Source organism: Pipistrellus kuhlii, unplaced genomic scaffold, assembly GCF_014108245.1.
Source record: "Pipistrellus kuhlii isolate mPipKuh1 unplaced genomic scaffold, mPipKuh1.p scaffold_m20_p_31, whole genome shotgun sequence".
NCBI lineage: Eukaryota > Metazoa > Chordata > Mammalia > Chiroptera > Vespertilionidae > Pipistrellus > Pipistrellus kuhlii.
The window spans coordinates 5,748,443-5,767,318 of record NW_023425531.1 but is presented as its reverse complement, the minus strand read 5'-3'; the positions used below and the strand labels follow the sequence as shown (position 1 = coordinate 5,767,318).

Below are 18,876 nucleotides of genomic sequence, written 5' to 3'. Positions count from 1 at the left end.
TAAATGGTAAATGCTTCATATAAATGAAGCAGATATCCCTTTTGGGACAGTGAACATTTATTAATTGTCTAAGGTGTATGGTAATAATAGCTAATGCCCATGTGGCACCACTCTTTGTAGTTGTGGTGGTGGAGGTGGTAAAATTCATGTAACACAAAATTTATCATCTTAGTCATTTTAAAGTAGACAACTTGGTGTCCTTAATTACATCTACACTGTTGTGCAACCATTACTATTATCCCATTCCAGAACTTTTTCATCATCCCAAATAGAAACTCTGTATTCATTCGCAGTCATCCCATAACCTTCCTGCTCTTGCCCCTGCCAACTACCAACCTGCGCTCTGTCCCGGTGGGTTTGCCTGTTCTGGGTATGTCGTATCAATAGCGTCATGCAGTACATGGTCTTTGGTGTCTGGCTTCTTTCACTTAGCACATTTTCAAGGTTTACTCACCTTGTATTATGTATCTATACGCCTTTCCTTTTTATCAACGAACAACATTTTGTTGTATCACCCTTTGTTGGGCTATTTGTTGATGAATGTTTGGGTTGCTCCTTCATATTTTTCCTCATAATAAAATAAGGAAGACTGCCTCTTTCCGAGAACTCAGACTGTGCTAAACACATCACACACTGAGGCAGGAGACCTGCTATCTTATTTTTCAAAGACCACTATTTTTCATCCTCCCCCCACCCCAAGGACCACTCTGGAACCCAGGGAAGTAAGGGCACTGCTTTCCGTTGGAAGCTTGGGACTGGACAGCAGCCAGGACCAGACCTTCAGGCCCTCCCTCTGAGGCTGCAGTTAGAGGCCTGCTCCGTGGGGAGGACACACATGGGAGCGCAGGCTCCTTGGCCCTCGTTCTCCTCTCCCCGCAGCACTGGGGGAGTCAGAGGGGCCAGCCTGCCGTGGATGCCCAGCTGGGCCCCAGCACTGGGCCCCCAGGCCCATGAGGGTTCCGGGACATCAGTAAATATAGAGTGAGCACCCTGGGGGTGGACCCAGGAGGAAAGGGTGCCTGCCGGAAATTGCCTGCCGTCTGCAACCGCCCTGCTCAGACCCAGTGTCATCCAGATGTGGCTGTATGTGGGAGGCATGTGACGGAGGAGCGCCCAGTTAGTCCCTGAGAGAGTGTGACTTCCCCCTGTCCAGCTCTGCGAGGAGCCACAGGAGAGCTCAGAGGCCCTGGGCTGGAGACCCACCCATTCTGAATGTAAACGCTGCAGACGTAAGAATGGAAAACGAATCCTGTCAAGTCCTGTTGAATAGCGAAAGCTCCGGAAAGAAATGCGGGAAAACACTCCAGGGTGAGAGTGGAGGGTTGCTCAGTGGATCCCAGGAAGTGACAGCAGGACAGGCTCCATTCCCTCCCTCCCCTTCCCTCCCTTCGCCTGCTGCGGAGAGGCCCCCCGTCCGGTCTCAAGCAAGGAGAACCCCCATCCCCAATGCACGGTCGGGCACACAGAACAAGGCCACACAGGCTGCAGTCCACTCAGACTTTATTCAAAGATCAGGATGTGCGGGTGGAGGGGCGCCCAGGGGCCCCGCCCCGGGGTGGGGTGGCCGCGGCTCCAGCTTAACGGTACTTGGAGACCAGCACGGTGCTCACGGTGGCCAGGAACTTGTCCAGGGAGGCGTGCACGGCCGGGGTGAAGTCGCTGGGGTGGTGGCAAGCCAGGGTCACCAGCAGGCAGTGGCTCAGGAGCTGTGGGGAGAGGCGGGATGAGGGGGCGCCAGGGCGAGGCCGCCTCCTGGCGCCCAGGGGAGCGCGCGGCCAGGTCTCTCACCTTGAAGTTGACGGGGTCCACACGCAGCTTGTGGGCGTGCAGGTCGCTCAGGGCGGACAGGGCGCCGGGCAGGTCATCCATGTGGCCCACGGCGTTGGTCAGGGCGTCGGCCACCTTCTTGCCGTGGCCTTTGACCTGGGCAGAGCCGTGGGACATGTCGAAGTGGGGGAAGTAGGTCTTGGTGGTGGGGAAGCTCAGGAACATCCTGCGGGGAGAGGAGGGTGAGAGCGGCGGCGGGTGGGAGGGGAGGGGGGTGCAGGGCAGGGGCCTGGGCCTGGGGTTCGGGTGGAGGCGCTGCTGGACCCTGAGAGCCTGGGGTGCGGGGTGCGGGGTGCGGGGTGCGGGTCGGGGTGGCGGTGGAAGCAGGCAGAGGAGGGCCTCACCTCTCCAGGGCCTCAGCGCCATAATCGCCAGCGCTGCCGCCAACCTTGGCCCAGGCGGCCTTGACGTTGCTCTTGTCAGCGGCAGACAGCACCATGGTGGCTTCTTCTGAGTCTGTGTGAGGACAGAAGGGTGGCGGGCGGCGGGTGCGGGCGGCCTTTATGCCTGGGGCGCCAGGGGCACGCCCGCCGACGCCTTGCTCATTGGCCGGATCGGAGCCGGGCTGCGCTGCTCGGCCGGCACGACAGGGGGCGCCCCGCGCCGAGGCTCCGTCTGGCTGGAGCCGCGGGGGCATTGTTCCTTGCTCCCAGTTTGCCGAGGCGCCCAGGGTCCTGGGACAGGACTTTTCTGCCTCGCAGGATGCGCTGCTTCTGAGCCGCTGCATCCAGCTCCCCCAGAAGGAGCATTATCGCTTCCCAGCTGGTGGGGGACGGTTTGCAGAGCGGTGGGTCAATGCTGGCTCTTCGATTACGTGAGCTCATGACACCCTTTGGGTCTCTGAGCTTCCTCAGCCCCAGGTCGCTCTCACTTGAGGACCCGCCCTGGACCCAGGCTCGGTCCACGCTGGGCGTGTACAGAATCGGTGATGAATGGGCCATTGAGTGCGGAAGGAAGGCCTGCCTAGTCCCGGACAGAAAGGGACAGACAGGTGCACAGAGAGGTCGTTGCTCACATGTTGTCAAGAATTCCCGCCTGACTTGGGGACTGATGGGTCCCAGGTTCGATTCCGGTAAGGGCATGTACCTTGGTTGTGGGCACATCCCCAGCAAGAGGCAGCTGATCGATGACTCTCTCTCATCGATGTTTCTATCTCCCTTCCTCTCTGTAAAAAATCAATAAAATATATTTTTTTAAAAAAGAATTCCTGCCTGAAATCCTTCCTGCTTCCCTTTAATCTTGATTCTTCCAGCCCCCACCCCCAAAAAAAAATCATTGTCATCGACCACCAGCCGGGGAGAGACAGATACTGAGGAGCATGGTTCCATGACTGTCTTGCTCCATGGCTGACCCGACGGCCCCGGTTCCCCATGACAACACCCCCACCTGTCCCCCGAATTGTGCCTGACACAAGACTCCCTAGGTCAATAGTGGTTGACTTGGTCAAGTTGCTGCTTAACAAGAGCTGAGCTTTCAGCCTAGCCAGGGACATAGACAGCCATCAGACCACCACACAAGTACAGACAGTCTCAAACCTTACCAAGCCCTAAGGAAGTCTGAAGGGAGTGGGTGAGACATTCCGGGATATTCGGGTTAGTCTGAGGGTCATGGTGGGCTTCCCTGAGGAAGTGAGATTGGAGGATGAGTATTAGGTAGAGTAGGGTAAGGGTAGTGCGCCCCCCATCCATGGCTTGTAGGGGGAGTGAGGGCCTCTGTGGCTTTAGAACATAGGTGGGTGGGGGTAGGTGTGAAGAAGCCCGCCAGACTCTGCAGGATGGGGAAGGGAGGGATTCTGGAGAAGCAATGAGAAGGGGCAGAAATTCCGCTGGTGCAGTCCCCTTACTAGTGACAAATGATAGCCCCTTGGTCTAGTGGGTGGGAGGGAGCTCCTGATGAGGTTAAACACAAGAACTGGGTGAAGAGAAAGGGAGTGAGAAAACACTGACGTGCCCTTTCTTAGGCGCTTGGAGGAAGACTTAGCCTTGAGGGTGGGTTGGGTGGGTTTCCTTCAGTCCACCTCTCTGCCCCCATCCCGCCCCTGGGACCTTCACTCATGACGCCCTGTGTGTCCTGGAGGAATGGATGGTTAAACAGACTTGGAGAGAGAAGAAAGCAGCTCAGACCAGCCTCAGCAATGCTCCCCTGGGCTCTGCCCTCTGTGCCTGCTCTTATCATTTTGTTCCTCCTGGACCCTTTCCCCACTTCATTCCGTTTTCCCTTCCTACTATTCTGCACTCTTTTTCCGGTTCTCTCCACAGCCTCAGGCCCCATCCTGGCTCTGAAGACCCGGGGGCTAAGGACCACCAAACCCCATTCTGCAGCCGGCTGGGAGGAACCCCTCCTTCTGCACCTTGCTCCAATCCTCCTGCCTGCGCCCCCCCCCCCCCCCCCGCCCCAGCCCTTTTAAGGAAAGACTTAGAGGTCATATCTCAGTCTATAGCTTACACTTCTCACATGGGGAGAACTCCCACATATTAATAAGGAAAAAATGGTTTGAGAGAACAATTGACAAAGGAAATTAGCAAAAAATATAGAAATAACCATTACTTTGCTGAAAACGACACACTTGCATAAACTAGCCAGAAGAGATGTAGAGAGGACAAGGCTGAGTGAGAAGAGCAGGTTGCAGACACATATTTATGTTAGGATGACATTTTTGACAAAAAAGAAGAAAAAAGTGTAGTTGTGAATGTAGCGTGTTCCCTCAGCACAGGATAGGAGCCAGGGGGCTCAGGCCCAAACTCTTCACTTGGGCTTCCGCAGTAGGAGGGGGCGAGGGGCAGGAGGGCAGAGGGACACTCTCATTTGAAAAACATAAAAAGGGTGTGTGTGCGTGTGTGTGTGTGTGTGAAAACATAAGTGGATTTTAACTTATTTCTTAATTGTTTTTTCTTTTTAAATAAAAGTAAGTTGGGTCCTAGCCGGTTTGGCTAAGTGGACAGAACCTCAGCCTGCGGACTGAAGGGTCCCGGGTTCGATTCTGGCCAAGGGCACATGCCTGGGTTGCAGGCTCGATCCCCAGTAGGGGGTGTGTGGGAGGCAGCCCATCAATGATTCTCTCTCATTGATGTTTCTCTCTCTCCCTCTCCCTTCCTCTCTGAAATAAATAAAAATATGTTTAAAAAAATAAAAATGAGTTGGACTGTGAGGCCAAGGAAATGTGTATGGTGGAGGGGGGAAGCAAACTCCTCAGCTACTCAGAGTCCCATGTCCCCCCAAACATTGGTGAGCAAGGGGTTTGTCACTCTCCCCAAACTTCCATCCAGCACTGTGCGCTGCCCTAGAGATGGGGGCTGGGCTGGGGCACCAGGCTGAGAGGGTGTCCCTTAGGGGGCGGCAGAGGCAGGTGGGTGTGGAGCCAGGACTTCACACTTGGGACCCGGGACTACCTAACCACAGTGTTGCTCACAGTTCCATAGACCAGCTGGGAGACCCCAGGAGTCTACAGAAGGGAGACCTTGGTGGGGGATACGGGGGCAGCAAAGAGCTGGGGACACAGGCGAGCTATTGATGTGCACTGTGAAGTGCAAAACAAGGGAGCCAGGTCCTCTGCTGAGGGGCTCCCCCAGTGCGCCCTCTCTGCTTCCCAGGCCATCTGCCCCCTGGCTGCAGAGGGTTTCTGTGACCCAGGAGGGGTGCTGCGACTCTGATCCCCATTCCAAACCCCCCCCCCCTCTGCTGGGGGGAGGAGGGAGTCGCATAGAAGTGGTCTAGCACCTGGTGTGCGGCAGGAGAGGCATGTTTGGGGGGTTTGGTGGTTTTGCATTGCTTTATTTTTATCTCCTTTATTTTTATCTCCAGGGTCTGTAAAATTTTACAGAGATCCATGAGAGGCACTTCAGAGTGGGCGGCAGTTCTTACACTCCCCACCTCTGCCCCCAGGGGACCCTTGGAGGTCTGGCACCTCCTAGGACCAAAGCAGGGCTCAGTCATTCCTGGAAGTGCCAACCTCAATCCCTTCCTTCCTTCGTCCTCCCTCCCCTTCCCTCCCTTCGCCTGCCGCGGAGAGGCCCCCGTCCGGTCCCAAGCAAGGAGAACCCCCATCCCCAATGCACGGTCGGGCACACAGAACAAGGCCACACAGGCTGCAGTCCACTCAGACTTTATTCAAAGATCAGGATGTGCGGGTGGAGGGGCGCCCAGGGGCCCCGCCCCGGGGTGGGGTGGCCGCGGCTCCAGCTTAACGGTACTTGGAGACCAGCACGGTGCTCACGGTGGCCAGGAACTTGTCCAGGGAGGCGTGCACGGCCGGGGTGAAGTCGCTGGGGTGGTGGCAAGCCAGGGTCACCAGCAGGCAGTGGCTCAGGAGCTGTGGGGAGAGGCGGGATGAAGGGGCGCCAGGGCGAGGCCGCCTCCTGGCGCCCAGGAGAGCGCGCGGCCAGGTCTCTCACCTTGAAGTTGACGGGGTCCACACGCAGCTTGTGGGCGTGCAGGTCGCTCAGGGCGGACAGGGCGCCGGGCAGGTCATCCATGTGGCCCACGGCGTTGGTCAGGGCGTCGGCCACCTTCTTGCCGTGGCCTTTGACCTGGGCAGAGCCGTGGGACACGTCGAAGTGGGGGAAGTAGGTCTTGGTGGTGGGGAAGCTCAGGAACATCCTGCGGGGAGAGGAGGGTGAGAGTGGCGGCGGGTGGGAGGGGAGGGGGGTGCAGGGCAGGGGCCTGGGCCTGGGGTTCGGGTGGAGGCGCTGCTGAACCCTGAGAGCCTGGGGTGCGGGGTGCGGGGTGCGGGGTGCGGGGTGCGGGGTGCGGGTCGGGGTGGCGGTGGAAGCAGGCAGAGGAGGGCCTCACCTCTCCAGGGCCTCAGCGCCATAATCGCCAGCGCTGCCGCCAACCTTGTCCCAGGCGGCCTTGACGTTGCTCTTGTCGGCAGCAGACAGCACCATGGTGGCTTCTTCTGAGTCTGTGTGAGGACAGAAGGGTGGCGGGCGGCGGGTGCGGGCGGCCTTTATGCCCGGGGCGCCAGGGGCACGCCCGCCGCCGCCGCGCTCATTGGCCGCCGCGGCTCCGGGGGGCGTGGCCGGGGCTCGGTCCGGAGGAGGAGGGGCGGGGCCAGGCCCCCTCACCCGCGGGGTCCCAGCGGGCCGAGCCCCGGTTCTCAGGGGCCCCTCCGCCGCCGCTGCAGAGTCCGGTCCCCGCACCGGGTCCGGGTCACCCCCCCACCTTGCCCCCGCGTACGGCCGAGGCGGTGAGTTTCCAGGTGTCCGCCTGCCTGTCCCGGCGGGGAGCACAGTTTTCCTGAAGCGGCACATGCTGCCTTCGCCCCGGACTTGGCCCAGTACCCACAGCGTGGGGTGGAGAGCCTGTTTCCCGACAAGGGCCATTGGACACTCAGAACATCACCGGCGGCCACACAAAACTATCATCCAGTTAAACATTAGTCTGGCCCTGGCCGTTTTGGCGCAGTGGATAGAGGGTGAGCCTGCAGACTGAAGGGTCCCAGGTTTGTTTCCAGCCAAGGGCACATGCCTGGGTTGCGGGCTGGATCCCCAGTGGGTGGTGTGCTGGAGGCAGCGGATCAATGATTCTCATCACTGATGTTTCTATCTCGCGCTCCCTCTCCTTTCCTCTGTGAAATCAATAAATATCAATGTTTAAAAATTAGTCTGATATATTTGGTCAGCCATGTAATGGACTCTTCCCCTAATGCCTCGGCAGGGCCAGACCAAGTGATTTCGCGGCCTTAAAGGGCCCCTGGGCTGGCGGTTCCCCACCCCAACAATAAAGGATAATATGGGTGAATCTCCACACCCTCACCCTCCTACTCCCAGAGGTGGGCAGGCCTGCCGGTCAGCAAGGGGAACTCGGCTGAGCCATTGTCAGGGCCCAGCATCCCTCTCAGACGTGGGCGCCCACCTCTCTGCCGGCTCCAATCGGAACCCCACCCCACCCCCACCCCATCCCACCCTCAGTACAGATCCGGCCAGTCCTCACTCAGAGGCTGCAGAGCACCGGAGTCCGCTCCCTCCCTCTGTCCCTGCCCGCAAAGGCTATGGGTGGAGCGCAGTCTCCTCTCCCAGCAGCAGGAGATTGGGGTGAGGGGATGGGAGGAGGCCTGGTCCAGAAAACCCAGAGACGGAGCCCCTGGGGCTAGGATGTGGGGTGGGGTTGGGCTGTCATGGTCCTGCCAGGCTCGACCCGCAATTATGTTCTCAAATATTATCGCAAAGTCAAGCAAGGCTGTGTGCCCCCTCCCCGCTCCCCCTCCCCCCAGGTGTGCCAGGCTCGGACCACAGCTTGTTGGTGTGACCGGTTGTGGCCATTAGGAGTTCCTCCGGACTCATCCCCAGCGCAGGAGGTTCAGAGCGAGGGGCTAGCTTGGCCCAGGCGAGGGCTGCTGCTGAGTGAACGTGGTGGGTGTGTGTGGGGGGGGGGGGGGGCGGATGTGGAAGGAAGCGGTCCAGGAGCCTTGGGCCCCGAATTCTGTTTGACCCCAGGCCAGGAACTTGGCCCCTGCGCCTGGCGCCTAGTCTTTCTGCGCAGGAGGCTGAGATGCATGCTGGCGGCGCCCAGTGAGGGATGTGTAGGAGGCAGCGGGTCAATGACGGGGTGCGGGGGGTGGGGGTGGGGGAAATAAATGAATGAGTGAATGCGATGTGCTTTGCGAACGGTATGATAGGGCTCTGGTGTCAGATGCGCTGAAACCTTAGAGCCCCCCCCCCCCCCTCATTCCAGCATCCACTCTGTTCCCCCCCCCCCCAACACCCCCACCCCTCTCCGTCACAGGAGGGCAACTGCTGTGTTCACGCCTTGGGATTTCCTGTCCAGACCCGGGATTGGCAGCCCAGAACCATCCTCATTCCAAGTCTGGAAGCTCCCAGCGTCGCTCCCCGAGACCCCAGGAGGCTCCCCGCGGAGGGAACCTCTCGGCCCAGCCCCAAACGGCGGCCCACCGACCCACAGACCACACTTGCTCAGGGTCTCGCCTCTGGGGCCTGTTTATTTATTTTAATATATTTTATTGATTTTTTACAGAGGAAGAGAGAGGGATAGAGAGTTAGAAACATCGATGAGAGAGAATCATCGATCAGCTGCCTGTTGCACACCCCCTAATGGGGATGTGCCCGCAGCCAAGGTACATGTCCTTGACCTGAATCGAACCCGGGACCTTTCAGTCCGCAGGCTGAGGCCGCCGCTCTATCCATCGAGCCAAACCGGTTTCGGCTGGGGCCTGTTTATTGACACGAGGGACCCGGGCCTCAGCGGTGCTGCTCGGTCAGCACGATGGCCACGCCCGTCAGGAACTTGTCCCACGCCGCCTGCATCTCCACCGTGAACTCGCCCTGCAGGTGGGAGGCCAGCACCACCTGGAAGCACTGGATCAGCAGCTGCGGGAGAGGGGGCGGTGAGAGGGTGCCTGCCCCTCCAGCTCCTCCCGGACCTTCCCCCCCCCCATCCTCAGCGCCCCGCGGCCGGGCGGCTCACCGGGAAGTTGGCGGGGTCCACGCGCAGCACGTGGGCGTGCAGGTCGGCGAGCGGGCGCAGCGCGGCGCGCAGGTTGTCCAGGTGCCGCACCGCCACGCCCACCGCCTGCAGCATCCGCTGCCCGTGGCTCAGCAGCTGCACCTCGTCCGGGAAGGCGCCCAGGTGCTGGAAGTAGAGCTTGGTGCTGGGGTACACCGTGAAGAGCCTGGGGGGGGGGGGGCGGGTCAGAGGGGAGAGCGGGCAGCGGGAGTCCTGCAGCTCCTGCACCGCCCAGACCCCTAGACATCCCCCCCCCCCGTCTCTCCCCCGCGCCCCCCTACCCGCCCCTGTCTCCCCCCCCCCCCCCCCCGTCCTGGAGACTCGCCCCCACCCACCTGAGCAGCAGCTCCGCCCCGAACGGCGCCTCGTGCCCGGCGATCAGGTCCCAGACCTGCGCGATGTGGGCTTGCTCCTCGGCACTGAGCATGGTGCGGGCTTGGCGGGCTCTGCGGGCGCCGCCGCCGCCCGGCGCCTTATAGCGGCCCCGCCCTCCGCCGCCCGGCGCCCTGCCCGCTGCAGGCCCGGCGCCCCGGGGCGCGGGGACCCCGGCCGGAGGCCCCGGGTCACCGGCACGGACGGCGCTGGCGCCTTGGCTGCCATGCAGGCTGCAGCGGGGTCTGCCAGTGCCTCCCTGCGGGCAAAGTTCCTGCTCCGGGCGCCAGAGGGGAGTCCGTGGGAGGATCCGGAGAAAGAGCGGGGAGGGGGCAGGGAACCCCCTTTTCCCCGGGGCCAGGCAGGCAGCGCGGGCGGTGGGACAGGGTTTGAATTGAAGTCCCCTGAGCCCGCCCACAACCAGCTTCACCTCCGGCGATTCTGAAGCCCCACGAGGCACAGACGCCCCTGAGAAACAGCGGGGGCCCCCGTGCCTGGGCCGCGGGGCTCTCTCCCGCCTGCTCCCCTGGGATCTGTGGGTGCAAGGACCCCCCAAAGCGCCGAGAGTGGCCCCCAGCCCCGGAGAGACGCCCCCCTCGCTCTGTTGCCTCCTTTCCCCCTTCCCCCAGTGCTGAGGCCGCGGGGGGCCCATCCGTTAATTGGGGAGTCAGGGGGGGACAGTGGGAGGGCTCAGAGGTCAAACAGAGGCCGCAGCCTGTCCTCTGGGGCTGTGCTCAGCGGTATTTTTCGGTCAGGACGCTGGACACTACGGACAGGAACTGGTCCCAGGGGCGTGGGCGTCGCCGTGGAGTCCGCTGGGAAGTGCGGACCAGCAGACAGGGGACAGGAGCTGGGGGCGGAAGGGGCTCAGCGCGGAACGGGAGGGGGCTGGGGTTCTTGGGGTGGTGAGAGGGAATGGAGCCCATCGCCCGTCTCGCAAAGACCCTGCCCTCCTCGCCTCCCGGCCTGGCCTCTGTCCTGACCAGCCAGGACCCCTGTCCCCACGCTCATCTTGAAGTTGACGGGGTCCATGCGCAGGATGTAGGCATGCAGCTCACTCAGCTTGGACAGGGCGCTGTCGATGTTGTCCATGTTCTTGACCGCGTCGCCCACTGCAGCCACCACCTTGGAGCCGTGGGAGCGCAGGTGGGCAGAGCCAGGGTGCAAGTCTAAGTGTGGGAAGTAGGTTTTGGTCTGGGGGTAACAGGTGAAGAGCCTGCGGACACGAGCTTAGGAATAGGGGGTGCCATCTCTCCACCACCCCTTCCCCTTCTCTGAGCTGGGAGAAGCCAAGTTTAACCCTGCCACAGGCCTGGCAAGCTCGGCAGGCCCCACTTCTCCCCCAGCCTGAAGTCTCCCACCCAAGCTCCACCCTCCTTCGCTGGAAGCCTCAGGCGCCCCTCCCACTCCCCCACCTTGCCTGTCCCAGACCACTCAGCTCCTGCCTGGTCTCCTAGCTTCCAGCGGAGTCTGCACTGCCAGCCCTTCCCTCCACTGCCCTGGCATCCAGCCCCGCTCACCTCCTGTCACCAGCGGGGCCCCCTTCCAGGCTTGAGCAGGCTGCCCACTTCCGGTCTGCCAGAAACAGTGCTCTCTCCAGGCATCCCAGGAAGGCTCCTCAGAGAAGCCTCTTTTGACCACGGTCTCCTCAGGGTCACAGACCCCAAATCAGCACTCTAGGCCTCAGAAGAAACTTTGTGCTCCTCCAGGTGCCTGTCCTGCGCAGGCCCCAGGGGGCCAGGGCCAGATGTCTGTGCAATTCTCTTCCCCAGCTCACCGACCCTCTCCAGGGAACCTCTGAACTCACTGGCCCTCCACACTGTCCGTCTTCACTGACCTTTAAAACATTCGTTTACAACGATATGGTATGTTTTTTAATTAAAGAGGTTTTAAATCATATGCATTTGCATGGGTTTCATATTTGCATCTCTTAGGTAGCATAGTTTCAAAATTATGAAATCAAAGTTGGCTCCATTGGGATATTGGTAATATGCGAGGGAATTGGGCAATAAGTAAGGGGTTTGTTTGTTGTTGTTGTTTTTTTTGCTATTCTTTTTATTTTTTATTGTTTTATTTATTTTTGTTTATTTTTTTTTTACAGAGAGGAAGGAAGAGGGATAGAGATTTAGAAACATCAATGCGTGAGAAACATTGATCAGCTGCTTCCTGCACACCCGCTACTGGGAATGTCCCCACAACCAAGGTACATGCCCTTGACCAGAATCGAACCTGGGACCCTTGAGTCCACCGACACTCTATCCACTGAGCCAAACCAGTTAGGGCAATAAGTACGTATTTTGAGAGCAGTGGGAGCCAGGTTTCTCACTATCGCAGAAGGGAGGCGTGAACATGGAAAGGGAGAAGACAGGATAAGCCCTGTGACATTGGACTGTAATTAGAGATGCTGGTATGAGTCAGGGTTTCTACTATCCTCAGCATAGACAGAATAGATACATGTGTATAGTTACTCATGTGTATGTGTGTATAAAAATATATCTCTCAGTTCTGTCCACAGAGACGAGCAGGAATAACATTCGGATAGCAATGAACACACCCCGCTCCCAGCTCCTGCTTTGCAAACATTCTTCTGCACTAAGATGGCTAATTTCACGCTGGTACACGAGGAGCCTAGAGCTTCCTATAGGAGAAATTAAGAGTGTACTCAAGGATGATGGGATATGTCAAAGGACACAGAGTAGCCAGTTTGAAGGGACTCCCACTGTCCAAACCTGGGGCAGTTTTAGGATCAAAATAAAGAATGATTGGTAATAGGTTATAACCCACTGAATAAAATGGGAACCAAGTTAATATGGTATATTAAAAAATGGAAAAGGAAAAGTTTCTCCTTTCAGTAGAATGCCTACTTATCAGTGCAGAAAAGACGATGGAGAATTGCACCGGGCAACATCACAGAATCAATTGATGTAGGCAAGAACCATTCATGAATGCTAAGACCAGTGGGTGAAATTATATAAACAGATGGTATCTGAAGAAACCCAAAACACTAATTTGAAAGCATATATGCACCCTATTGCAGTGTTATTTACCACAGCCAAGATTTGAAGCAGCCCAAGTGCCCATCAGTAGATGGGTGGGTAAAAAGCTGTGGTACATTTACAGAGTGGAATACTACTCTGCCATAAGAAGAAAGAACTCTTACCCTTTGGGCAGTATAGATGGACCTGGAGAGCATTATGCTACGTGAAATAAGCCAGTCAGAGAGAGTTACGTACCATATGACTTCACTCATATGTGGAATCTGATGAACAAAATAAAATCACACACAAAATAAAAACATGTTCATAGAGAACAGACTGACAGCTGTCAGAGGGCTGGGTGAAAAAGGTAAAGGAATTAAAAAAACTCACACACAACCCAAACTCATAGGGACAGACAACAACAGCATGGTGATTACCAGAGGAAAAAGGGGGAGAAAGGAGGTGGAAGAGGGTATAAGGGGAATAAATGATGATGAAAGGATACTGGACTTGACTTTTCTTGAACACGTGATGAACACAGAATACAATATACAGATGATGTTTTATAGAATTGTACTTCTGAAACCTATGTGATTTTATTAATCAACGTCATCCCACTACATTCAATAAAAAGAATAGGATGTATACACAGTCTCAAAGCTTCACCCATAAAAATGATTTATTCATCAATGAAAAGGCATAAAGTACTAATTAACTTTGCAGTGGAGAAACCTGGCAGACCTCATTTTAACTGGTCAAAGGGAATATGACCAATATTCAATAGCACGTGCCCTATGGGATGCATGGACATGGACATGGCACTTCTGTGATGTTCCTGCCAAAGTGCATCACCTGGATCTTCATGGGGACACATCAGAGAAACTCAGGCAGAGGAACATTCTACACACTAAGTGGCATGTACTCTTCAAAATGACTAAAGTCGTGCAAGGAAAGACTGAAGAGCCAGACTGAATGCCAAGTGTGACCCTGGGTAGGAAAAGGATGTGGCTGGGAAGGACAGCAGGTGCATGGGGTCTGTGCCTTAATGGGTTTGGGTCGGTGGTAATCTCCTGATTTTGGTGGGTGTTTTCAGGCTATCCAGGCAAGTGATCTTGTTGGTTTTAGGAAATTCACAAGATATTGAAGAGTATTAAAGAGAAACCTTGTCTGCATCCTACACTCAAATGGCTTAGAAAGAGAGACAACGTGAAGGCAAATGTTAAAATCAGGAATCTCAATGAAGAGTATTTGGGAATGTTTTGTCTTATTTTATTTTACAAATGCATGGAGAAATAATTCACATACCATACAATTCACCCACTTAAAGCATATAATTCAATGGTTTTAATATATCCGTATGCCCAACCATCAATACAGCCAATTTTAGAATATTTTCATCACCCCTTTAAAAACCTGTAATAACTAGCAGTCACCATTTCTTCATCTTTACCTTATTCTTGCAGTTTCAAATATTTTGAAAATATTTCAACTAAAAGTTTATGAAATTACAATATCTGTGCTATTTTTTAAAAATATATTTTATTGATTTTTTACAGAGAGGAAGGGAGAGGGATAGATAGCTAGAAACATCGATGAGAGAGAATCATTGACCAGCCGCCTCCTGCACACTGGGGGTGTGCCCGCAACCAAGGTACATGCCCTTGACCGGAATCGAACCTGGGACCCTTCAGTCCGCAGACAGACGCTCTATCCACTGAGCCAAACCGGTTTCGGCTATCTGTGCTATTATGACCAATAAACTACTGAGTGAATGCTAGGATTTATTTTATTTATATTTTTTATTTTTTTTTGCTATTCATTTGTTCACAGCCAAGGTACTATGTTCAGAAGTAATTTTTTCCTTCTGATAATTATATTACTATATTCTTACAGAGGTTCTTTTAAGTTGGTTTTCAGTTTTGGTGTTCTCATTTTTTGCTCTTTTTAATTATATTTTTGATGATGTAAAATATTTACATGATTCAAAGATTAAAACTGTAGGACTTCCCTCCTCCCAATTCTACCTCTCCATTCCCACTGGTTCAATCATTTGTAATCATTTCTAGTTTGTCCTTCTGTAGATTATTTTTTTTTTAATATTTTATTGATTTTTCACAGAGAGGAAGGGAGAGAGATAGAGAGCTAGAAACGTCAATGAGAGAGAAACATCGACCAGCTGCCTCTTGCACACCCTCTACCGGGGATGTGCCTGCAACCAATGTACATGCCCTTGACCGGAATCGAACCTGGGACCTTTCAGTCCGCAGACCGACGCTCTACCACTGAGCCAAACCGGTTTCGGCTGTAGATTATTTTTTAAATGCATTTTTATTTATTTCAGAGAGGAAGGGAGAGGGAGATAGAAGTATCAATGATGAGAGAGAATTGATCGGCTGCCTCCTGCATGCCCCACACTGAGGAGTGAACCCAAAACCCAGGCATGTGACCTCCTGGTCCGTAGATCAACCTGCAACCTCTGAGCCACCCCAGCCGGGCATCTTTTCCTTTTTTATTCTTTTTATTCCTGTGAACAGTGACCAGACCACAGGGCAGGGAGTTTTGCTGATTTTAGCTGCTTTATTCATAGCCTAGAACAATGATTTTCAACCTTTTTCACCTCATGGCACATGTAAATTAATTACTAAAATCCCACAGCACATATATATCTGTGGGATTTTACAAAAAGAAGGTATAATTTTGACTTGTTCACATTGGCTGGCTATTGTTGTGTTGGCTGTTGTCATTTTTAAATTTGACAACTTAAGGAAAAAAAGGTTAGTGCCCCTGACTACATAGGTATTGCATGTGTTAAAAACTGTTGCAGCACACACTGGCTGAAAATTGCTGGTCTAGAAAAATGCTTGGGTGTCTGAGATGCCAATAAATGTTTGTTTATGGAAGAAGCAATGGGCCAGCTGATGAATGAAAGGGTGGGGAATGAATGAGTGAATGAGTGAGTGAATGGATGTATGAGCACCTTCATTGCTCCTTTCTTCCTGGTTCTTAAGTGAGGAAATAGTAAATATTCCAGAGGAAGAAGAAAGGGTAAGGAACATGGTGGGCCCGGGGGAGAGACATAGGGGCCAGGTGGGCTCTGGTACTGACCCAGAAATAAATACTGAGGTGCCCGTTCTGCCACCTGCAGGAATCTCAAGTGCCCGTCATTCTTAGGGTGCTGACCTTTGCCCTCTGAGAGACCCTGGGGTCAGTGCAAAGGGTTCCTGCAGCCCCCCAGGCGACCCTGAGGTCCACCCTCCCCCTCTCCCGCCCTCCGCCCGCAGGGGCCCCAGTGACCACAGAGGCGAGGAGTAGGTTCATTCCTTTATTGATGGGTCACCCAGAAAGAGGGGGGTGAGGGAGGCCCCATAGAGCAGTGGAGGGGTCGCAGCCTGTCTTCTGGGGTCCCTCAGCTGCGCTCAGCGGTATTTCTCGGTCAGGACGGTGGACACCACGGACAGGAACTTGTCCCAGGCGGCGTGGGCGTCGGCCGTGAAGTCCTCGGGGAAGTGTGAGGCCATGGTGACCAGCAGACAGTGGGACAGGAGCTGGGGGCGGGAGGGGCTCAGCACAGGGCCGGAGGGGGCTGGGGTTCTTGGGGTGGTGAGAGGGAATGGAGCCCATCGCCTGTCTCACAGAGACCCTGCCTTCCTCTCCTCCCCACCTGGCCTCTGTCCTGAAAAGCCAGGATCCCTGTCCCGGGCTCACCTTGAAGTTGACCGGGTCCACGCGCAGGATGTAGGCATGCAGCTCGCTCAGCTTGGACAGGGCGCTGTCGATGTTGTCCATGTTCTTGACCGCGTCGCCCACTGCGGCCACCACCTTGGAGCCGTGGGAGCGCAGGTGGGCAGAGCCAGGGTGCAGGTCGAAGTGTGGGAAGTAGGTCTTGGTCTGGGGGTAACTGGTGAAGAGCCTGCGGGGGTGGGAGCAGAACAGGACTCTGGTGAGGCCAGGAGGACCCTTGCCTTGGGTGCAAAACTGCACTATCTCACCCTCACCGCCCCATCTCTGTCTTTCTCATTCATTCGTTCGTTCATTCATTCATTCATTCATTCAGCAGATGTTTGTGGAGACCTGTGTGCTGGGTCCCATTGAGAAACACAGTCCTCAGTTCCCTCCCCATCCACTGCCTCTACTCAAACTCACTGATCCTTCTCACTTTCTCCTCCCCACTGTTTCCTCTCCCCATCCCCTGTCCTCACTCACCCCGCATTGTCACCTGGCCCCGTCCCGGCCTGTCTGGCACTCACCTCTCCAGGGTCTCGGTACCGATGGCCTCTGCCTGTCCAGAGATCTTGCCCCACATGGACATGATGATGGTCCTCTCGGCCCTGGTCAGAGACATGGTGGTGTTGGAGCCGGAGCTGGGCAGGTTCGGGACTGGCCTTTGTGGTGCTCAGCCCCAGGGCCCACTTATATGCACAGAGTCCACGTGGGGGCCAGGCTGCGGGGGCTTAGGGTGGGGACTCTTATCAGATCCAGCGACAATGGGCAGTCAGAGCCTGGTGGGACAGGAGGGGTGAGGGGTTATCACCCTTGCCATCCTTCCTGGGTTTTAGAGGGGGCGTTGGCCGCAGCCTGACCAGAATCCAGCAGAGATAGGGGCCCAGCCAGCCCAGATGGTCATGCCTGCATCTGCAGCCCAGCTCTGCATTGGCCTTGTCCATTTCAGACTTAAAAAATGAGGGAGACCGCAGGAGCAGGGCCCAAAACACACCTTCCTGGGGCTGGCACATGCCCCGTGCTGCTTGCATGGCTCCTGGGTAGGATCCTGGGGCTAGATCACCCTGGTCACGTGCCAGCTCCCTCCCTCCCACAGCTCTCTCTGTGATTCTTGGGTTTTCTGAGGAAGCAATGGTTTTACCCTCCCAGCACCGAGGAGAGATGTACTGACTGGGTGTGTCTCCTGAAAAGCTAGTTCAATAAAAAAGAATTATCCTAATATCATCTGTTATTAGGGACTGCACTATTTTTACTGACTTCAGAGAGGAAGGGAGAAGGATAGAGAGGTATAAACATCCATGATGAGAGAGAATCATTGATTGGCTGGTTCATTCATGCCCCACACTGGGCATCAAGCCTGGAACCTGGGCACGGGCTCTGACCAGGAATCAAATCATGACCTCTTTGTTCATAGGTCAGTGCTCAACCACTGAGCCACATTCAGCCACGCTGGCTGGGCAGGATTGCAATATTGCTCACCATGTCGTCATTTTAACAGTGAGGCAAATAATTCCTTTTAATGTTCACATACAACGAAATTGACTTTTTTAGTGTACTGCTCTGTGAATTTTGACATGTGTGTAGAGTTGTGTAACTGCCACCAAAATCACTGGCTCCATCACTCAAAAAAACTCCACCTGCCACCCCTTTGCACTCTCACTCTGCATATAAGGTCTTTGTCAGTTTGATGTGTCATATCTCCCCCAAGTCTGTGGTTTGCCTCCACTGTCCTAATGCTGGTTTTGTTGAATGGATGTTTATAATTTTTAAAATTGATTTTAGGTAGGAGAGGAAGGGAGAGAAACATCAATTTGCTGTCCCTCCTATTTACGCATTCACTAGTTGATTCTTTTTTTTTAAAAATATATATATTTTTATTGATTCCAGAGAGAAAGGGATTAGGAGAGACAGAAAAAAATAGAAACATCAATGATGAGAGAGAATCATTGACTGGCTGCCTCCTGAACATCCCCTACTGGGGATCAAGCCCCAACCTGGACTTGTGCCCTGACAGGGAATTGAACCATGACCTCCTAGTTCATAGATCGCCGATCAACCACTGAGCCACGCTAAGCAGGCAGGTTTTATCTCATTAAAAAAAACAACAAAAAACAAACAAACAAACAAAAAACTTGTCAAATATAGACAGTTGTAGAGAACTGTCTATATTACCATTCTAAGAACTCTACTGTTTGGCATCTGATTGGGTGAGAGTCCACCTTGGACTAATTTTGTGGGTTGAGGTAAGGTCTGCTGCCTGGTGTTAGCTGACATTTATCAAGTGCCTTCTAAGACCTGGGCATGGCACCAAACACTCTTCATGTTGGGTGCTTGACCCTTAACGTCTCTGGGAGAGAAGTTTTGTGTTGTTACCATAGCATGTTTCAAGCTCAGGAAATGGAGGCTGGGAAAGTTATGAAACATTGGAGGGAACCACTCCTGATGGGAGAGGAGACCTAGGTTTGCTGCGGGCCAGGCTGCTGGCCCTTTGGGGGTTGGGTAAGTCTGTTCTGTCTCT

General features: G+C 54.9%; 4 protein-coding genes and 1 pseudogene across 4 annotated transcripts; all 5 read right to left on the bottom strand.

Moving 5' to 3' along the window:
• Positions 1-1,483: 1,483 nt before the first annotated feature.
• LOC118731627 (hemoglobin subunit alpha-like) lies at positions 1,484-2,340 on the bottom strand. The gene is made up of 3 exons (XM_036460328.2): positions 2,172-2,340; positions 1,789-1,993; positions 1,484-1,706 (listed from the first exon to the last, which is right to left on the bottom strand). Exons 1-3 carry the CDS (start codon positions 2,264-2,266, stop codon positions 1,578-1,580), a joined length of 429 nt encoding a protein of 142 aa, XP_036316221.1. The 5' UTR covers positions 2,267-2,340; the 3' UTR covers positions 1,484-1,577.
• A 3,573-nt stretch (positions 2,341-5,913) lies between these two features.
• On the bottom strand, positions 5,914-6,778 carry LOC118731626 (hemoglobin subunit alpha). The gene is made up of 3 exons (XM_036460327.2): positions 6,616-6,778; positions 6,219-6,423; positions 5,914-6,136 (listed from the first exon to the last, which is right to left on the bottom strand). Exons 1-3 carry the CDS (start codon positions 6,708-6,710, stop codon positions 6,008-6,010), a joined length of 429 nt encoding a protein of 142 aa, XP_036316220.1. The 5' UTR covers positions 6,711-6,778; the 3' UTR covers positions 5,914-6,007.
• A 2,211-nt stretch (positions 6,779-8,989) lies between these two features.
• HBM (hemoglobin subunit mu) lies at positions 8,990-9,787 on the bottom strand. Its single transcript, XM_036460332.2, has 3 exons — positions 9,624-9,787; positions 9,250-9,454; positions 8,990-9,152 (listed from the first exon to the last, which is right to left on the bottom strand). The coding sequence occupies exons 1-3, from the start codon at positions 9,713-9,715 to the stop codon at positions 9,024-9,026; spliced, it is 426 nt and encodes a 141-aa protein (XP_036316225.1). The 5' UTR covers positions 9,716-9,787; the 3' UTR covers positions 8,990-9,023.
• Positions 9,788-10,291: 504 nt separating this feature from the next.
• Positions 10,292-14,082, bottom strand: LOC118731524 (annotated as a pseudogene).
• A 1,868-nt stretch (positions 14,083-15,950) lies between these two features.
• On the bottom strand, positions 15,951-17,040 carry HBZ (hemoglobin subunit zeta). Its single transcript, XM_036460330.2, has 3 exons — positions 16,886-17,040; positions 16,344-16,548; positions 15,951-16,183 (listed from the first exon to the last, which is right to left on the bottom strand). Exons 1-3 carry the CDS (start codon positions 16,978-16,980, stop codon positions 16,055-16,057), a joined length of 429 nt encoding a protein of 142 aa, XP_036316223.1. The 5' UTR covers positions 16,981-17,040; the 3' UTR covers positions 15,951-16,054.
• Between the last annotated feature and the right edge of the window lie 1,836 nt (positions 17,041-18,876).

What these genes read in the sequence shown, in the direction of transcription:
- LOC118731627 (XM_036460328.2), bottom strand. Translation starts at nt 2,266, where the DNA reads ATGGTGCTGTCTGCCGCTGACAAGAGCAACGTCAAGGCCGCCTGGGCC. An exon ending in GGCGCTGAGGCCCTGGAGAG is followed by an intron (nt 1,994 to 2,171) that starts GTGAGGCCCTCC and finishes CTCTCCCCGCAG; the next exon opens with GATGTTCCTGAGCTTCCCCA. An exon ending in TGGACCCCGTCAACTTCAAG is followed by an intron (nt 1,707 to 1,788) that starts GTGAGAGACCTG and finishes CTCTCCCCACAG; the next exon opens with CTCCTGAGCCACTGCCTGCT.
- LOC118731626 (XM_036460327.2), bottom strand. Translation starts at nt 6,710, where the DNA reads ATGGTGCTGTCTGCTGCCGACAAGAGCAACGTCAAGGCCGCCTGGGAC. An exon ending in GGCGCTGAGGCCCTGGAGAG is followed by an intron (nt 6,424 to 6,615) that starts GTGAGGCCCTCC and finishes CTCTCCCCGCAG; the next exon opens with GATGTTCCTGAGCTTCCCCA. An exon ending in TGGACCCCGTCAACTTCAAG is followed by an intron (nt 6,137 to 6,218) that starts GTGAGAGACCTG and finishes CTCTCCCCACAG; the next exon opens with CTCCTGAGCCACTGCCTGCT.
- HBM (XM_036460332.2), bottom strand. Translation starts at nt 9,715, where the DNA reads ATGCTCAGTGCCGAGGAGCAAGCCCACATCGCGCAGGTCTGGGACCTG. An exon ending in GGGGCGGAGCTGCTGCTCAG is followed by an intron (nt 9,455 to 9,623) that starts GTGGGTGGGGGC and finishes CCCCCCCCCCAG; the next exon opens with GCTCTTCACGGTGTACCCCA. An exon ending in TGGACCCCGCCAACTTCCCG is followed by an intron (nt 9,153 to 9,249) that starts GTGAGCCGCCCG and finishes CCTCTCCCGCAG; the next exon opens with CTGCTGATCCAGTGCTTCCA.
- HBZ (XM_036460330.2), bottom strand. Translation starts at nt 16,980, where the DNA reads ATGTCTCTGACCAGGGCCGAGAGGACCATCATCATGTCCATGTGGGGC. An exon ending in GGTACCGAGACCCTGGAGAG is followed by an intron (nt 16,549 to 16,885) that starts GTGAGTGCCAGA and finishes CCACCCCCGCAG; the next exon opens with GCTCTTCACCAGTTACCCCC. An exon ending in TGGACCCGGTCAACTTCAAG is followed by an intron (nt 16,184 to 16,343) that starts GTGAGCCCGGGA and finishes TCCCGCCCCCAG; the next exon opens with CTCCTGTCCCACTGTCTGCT.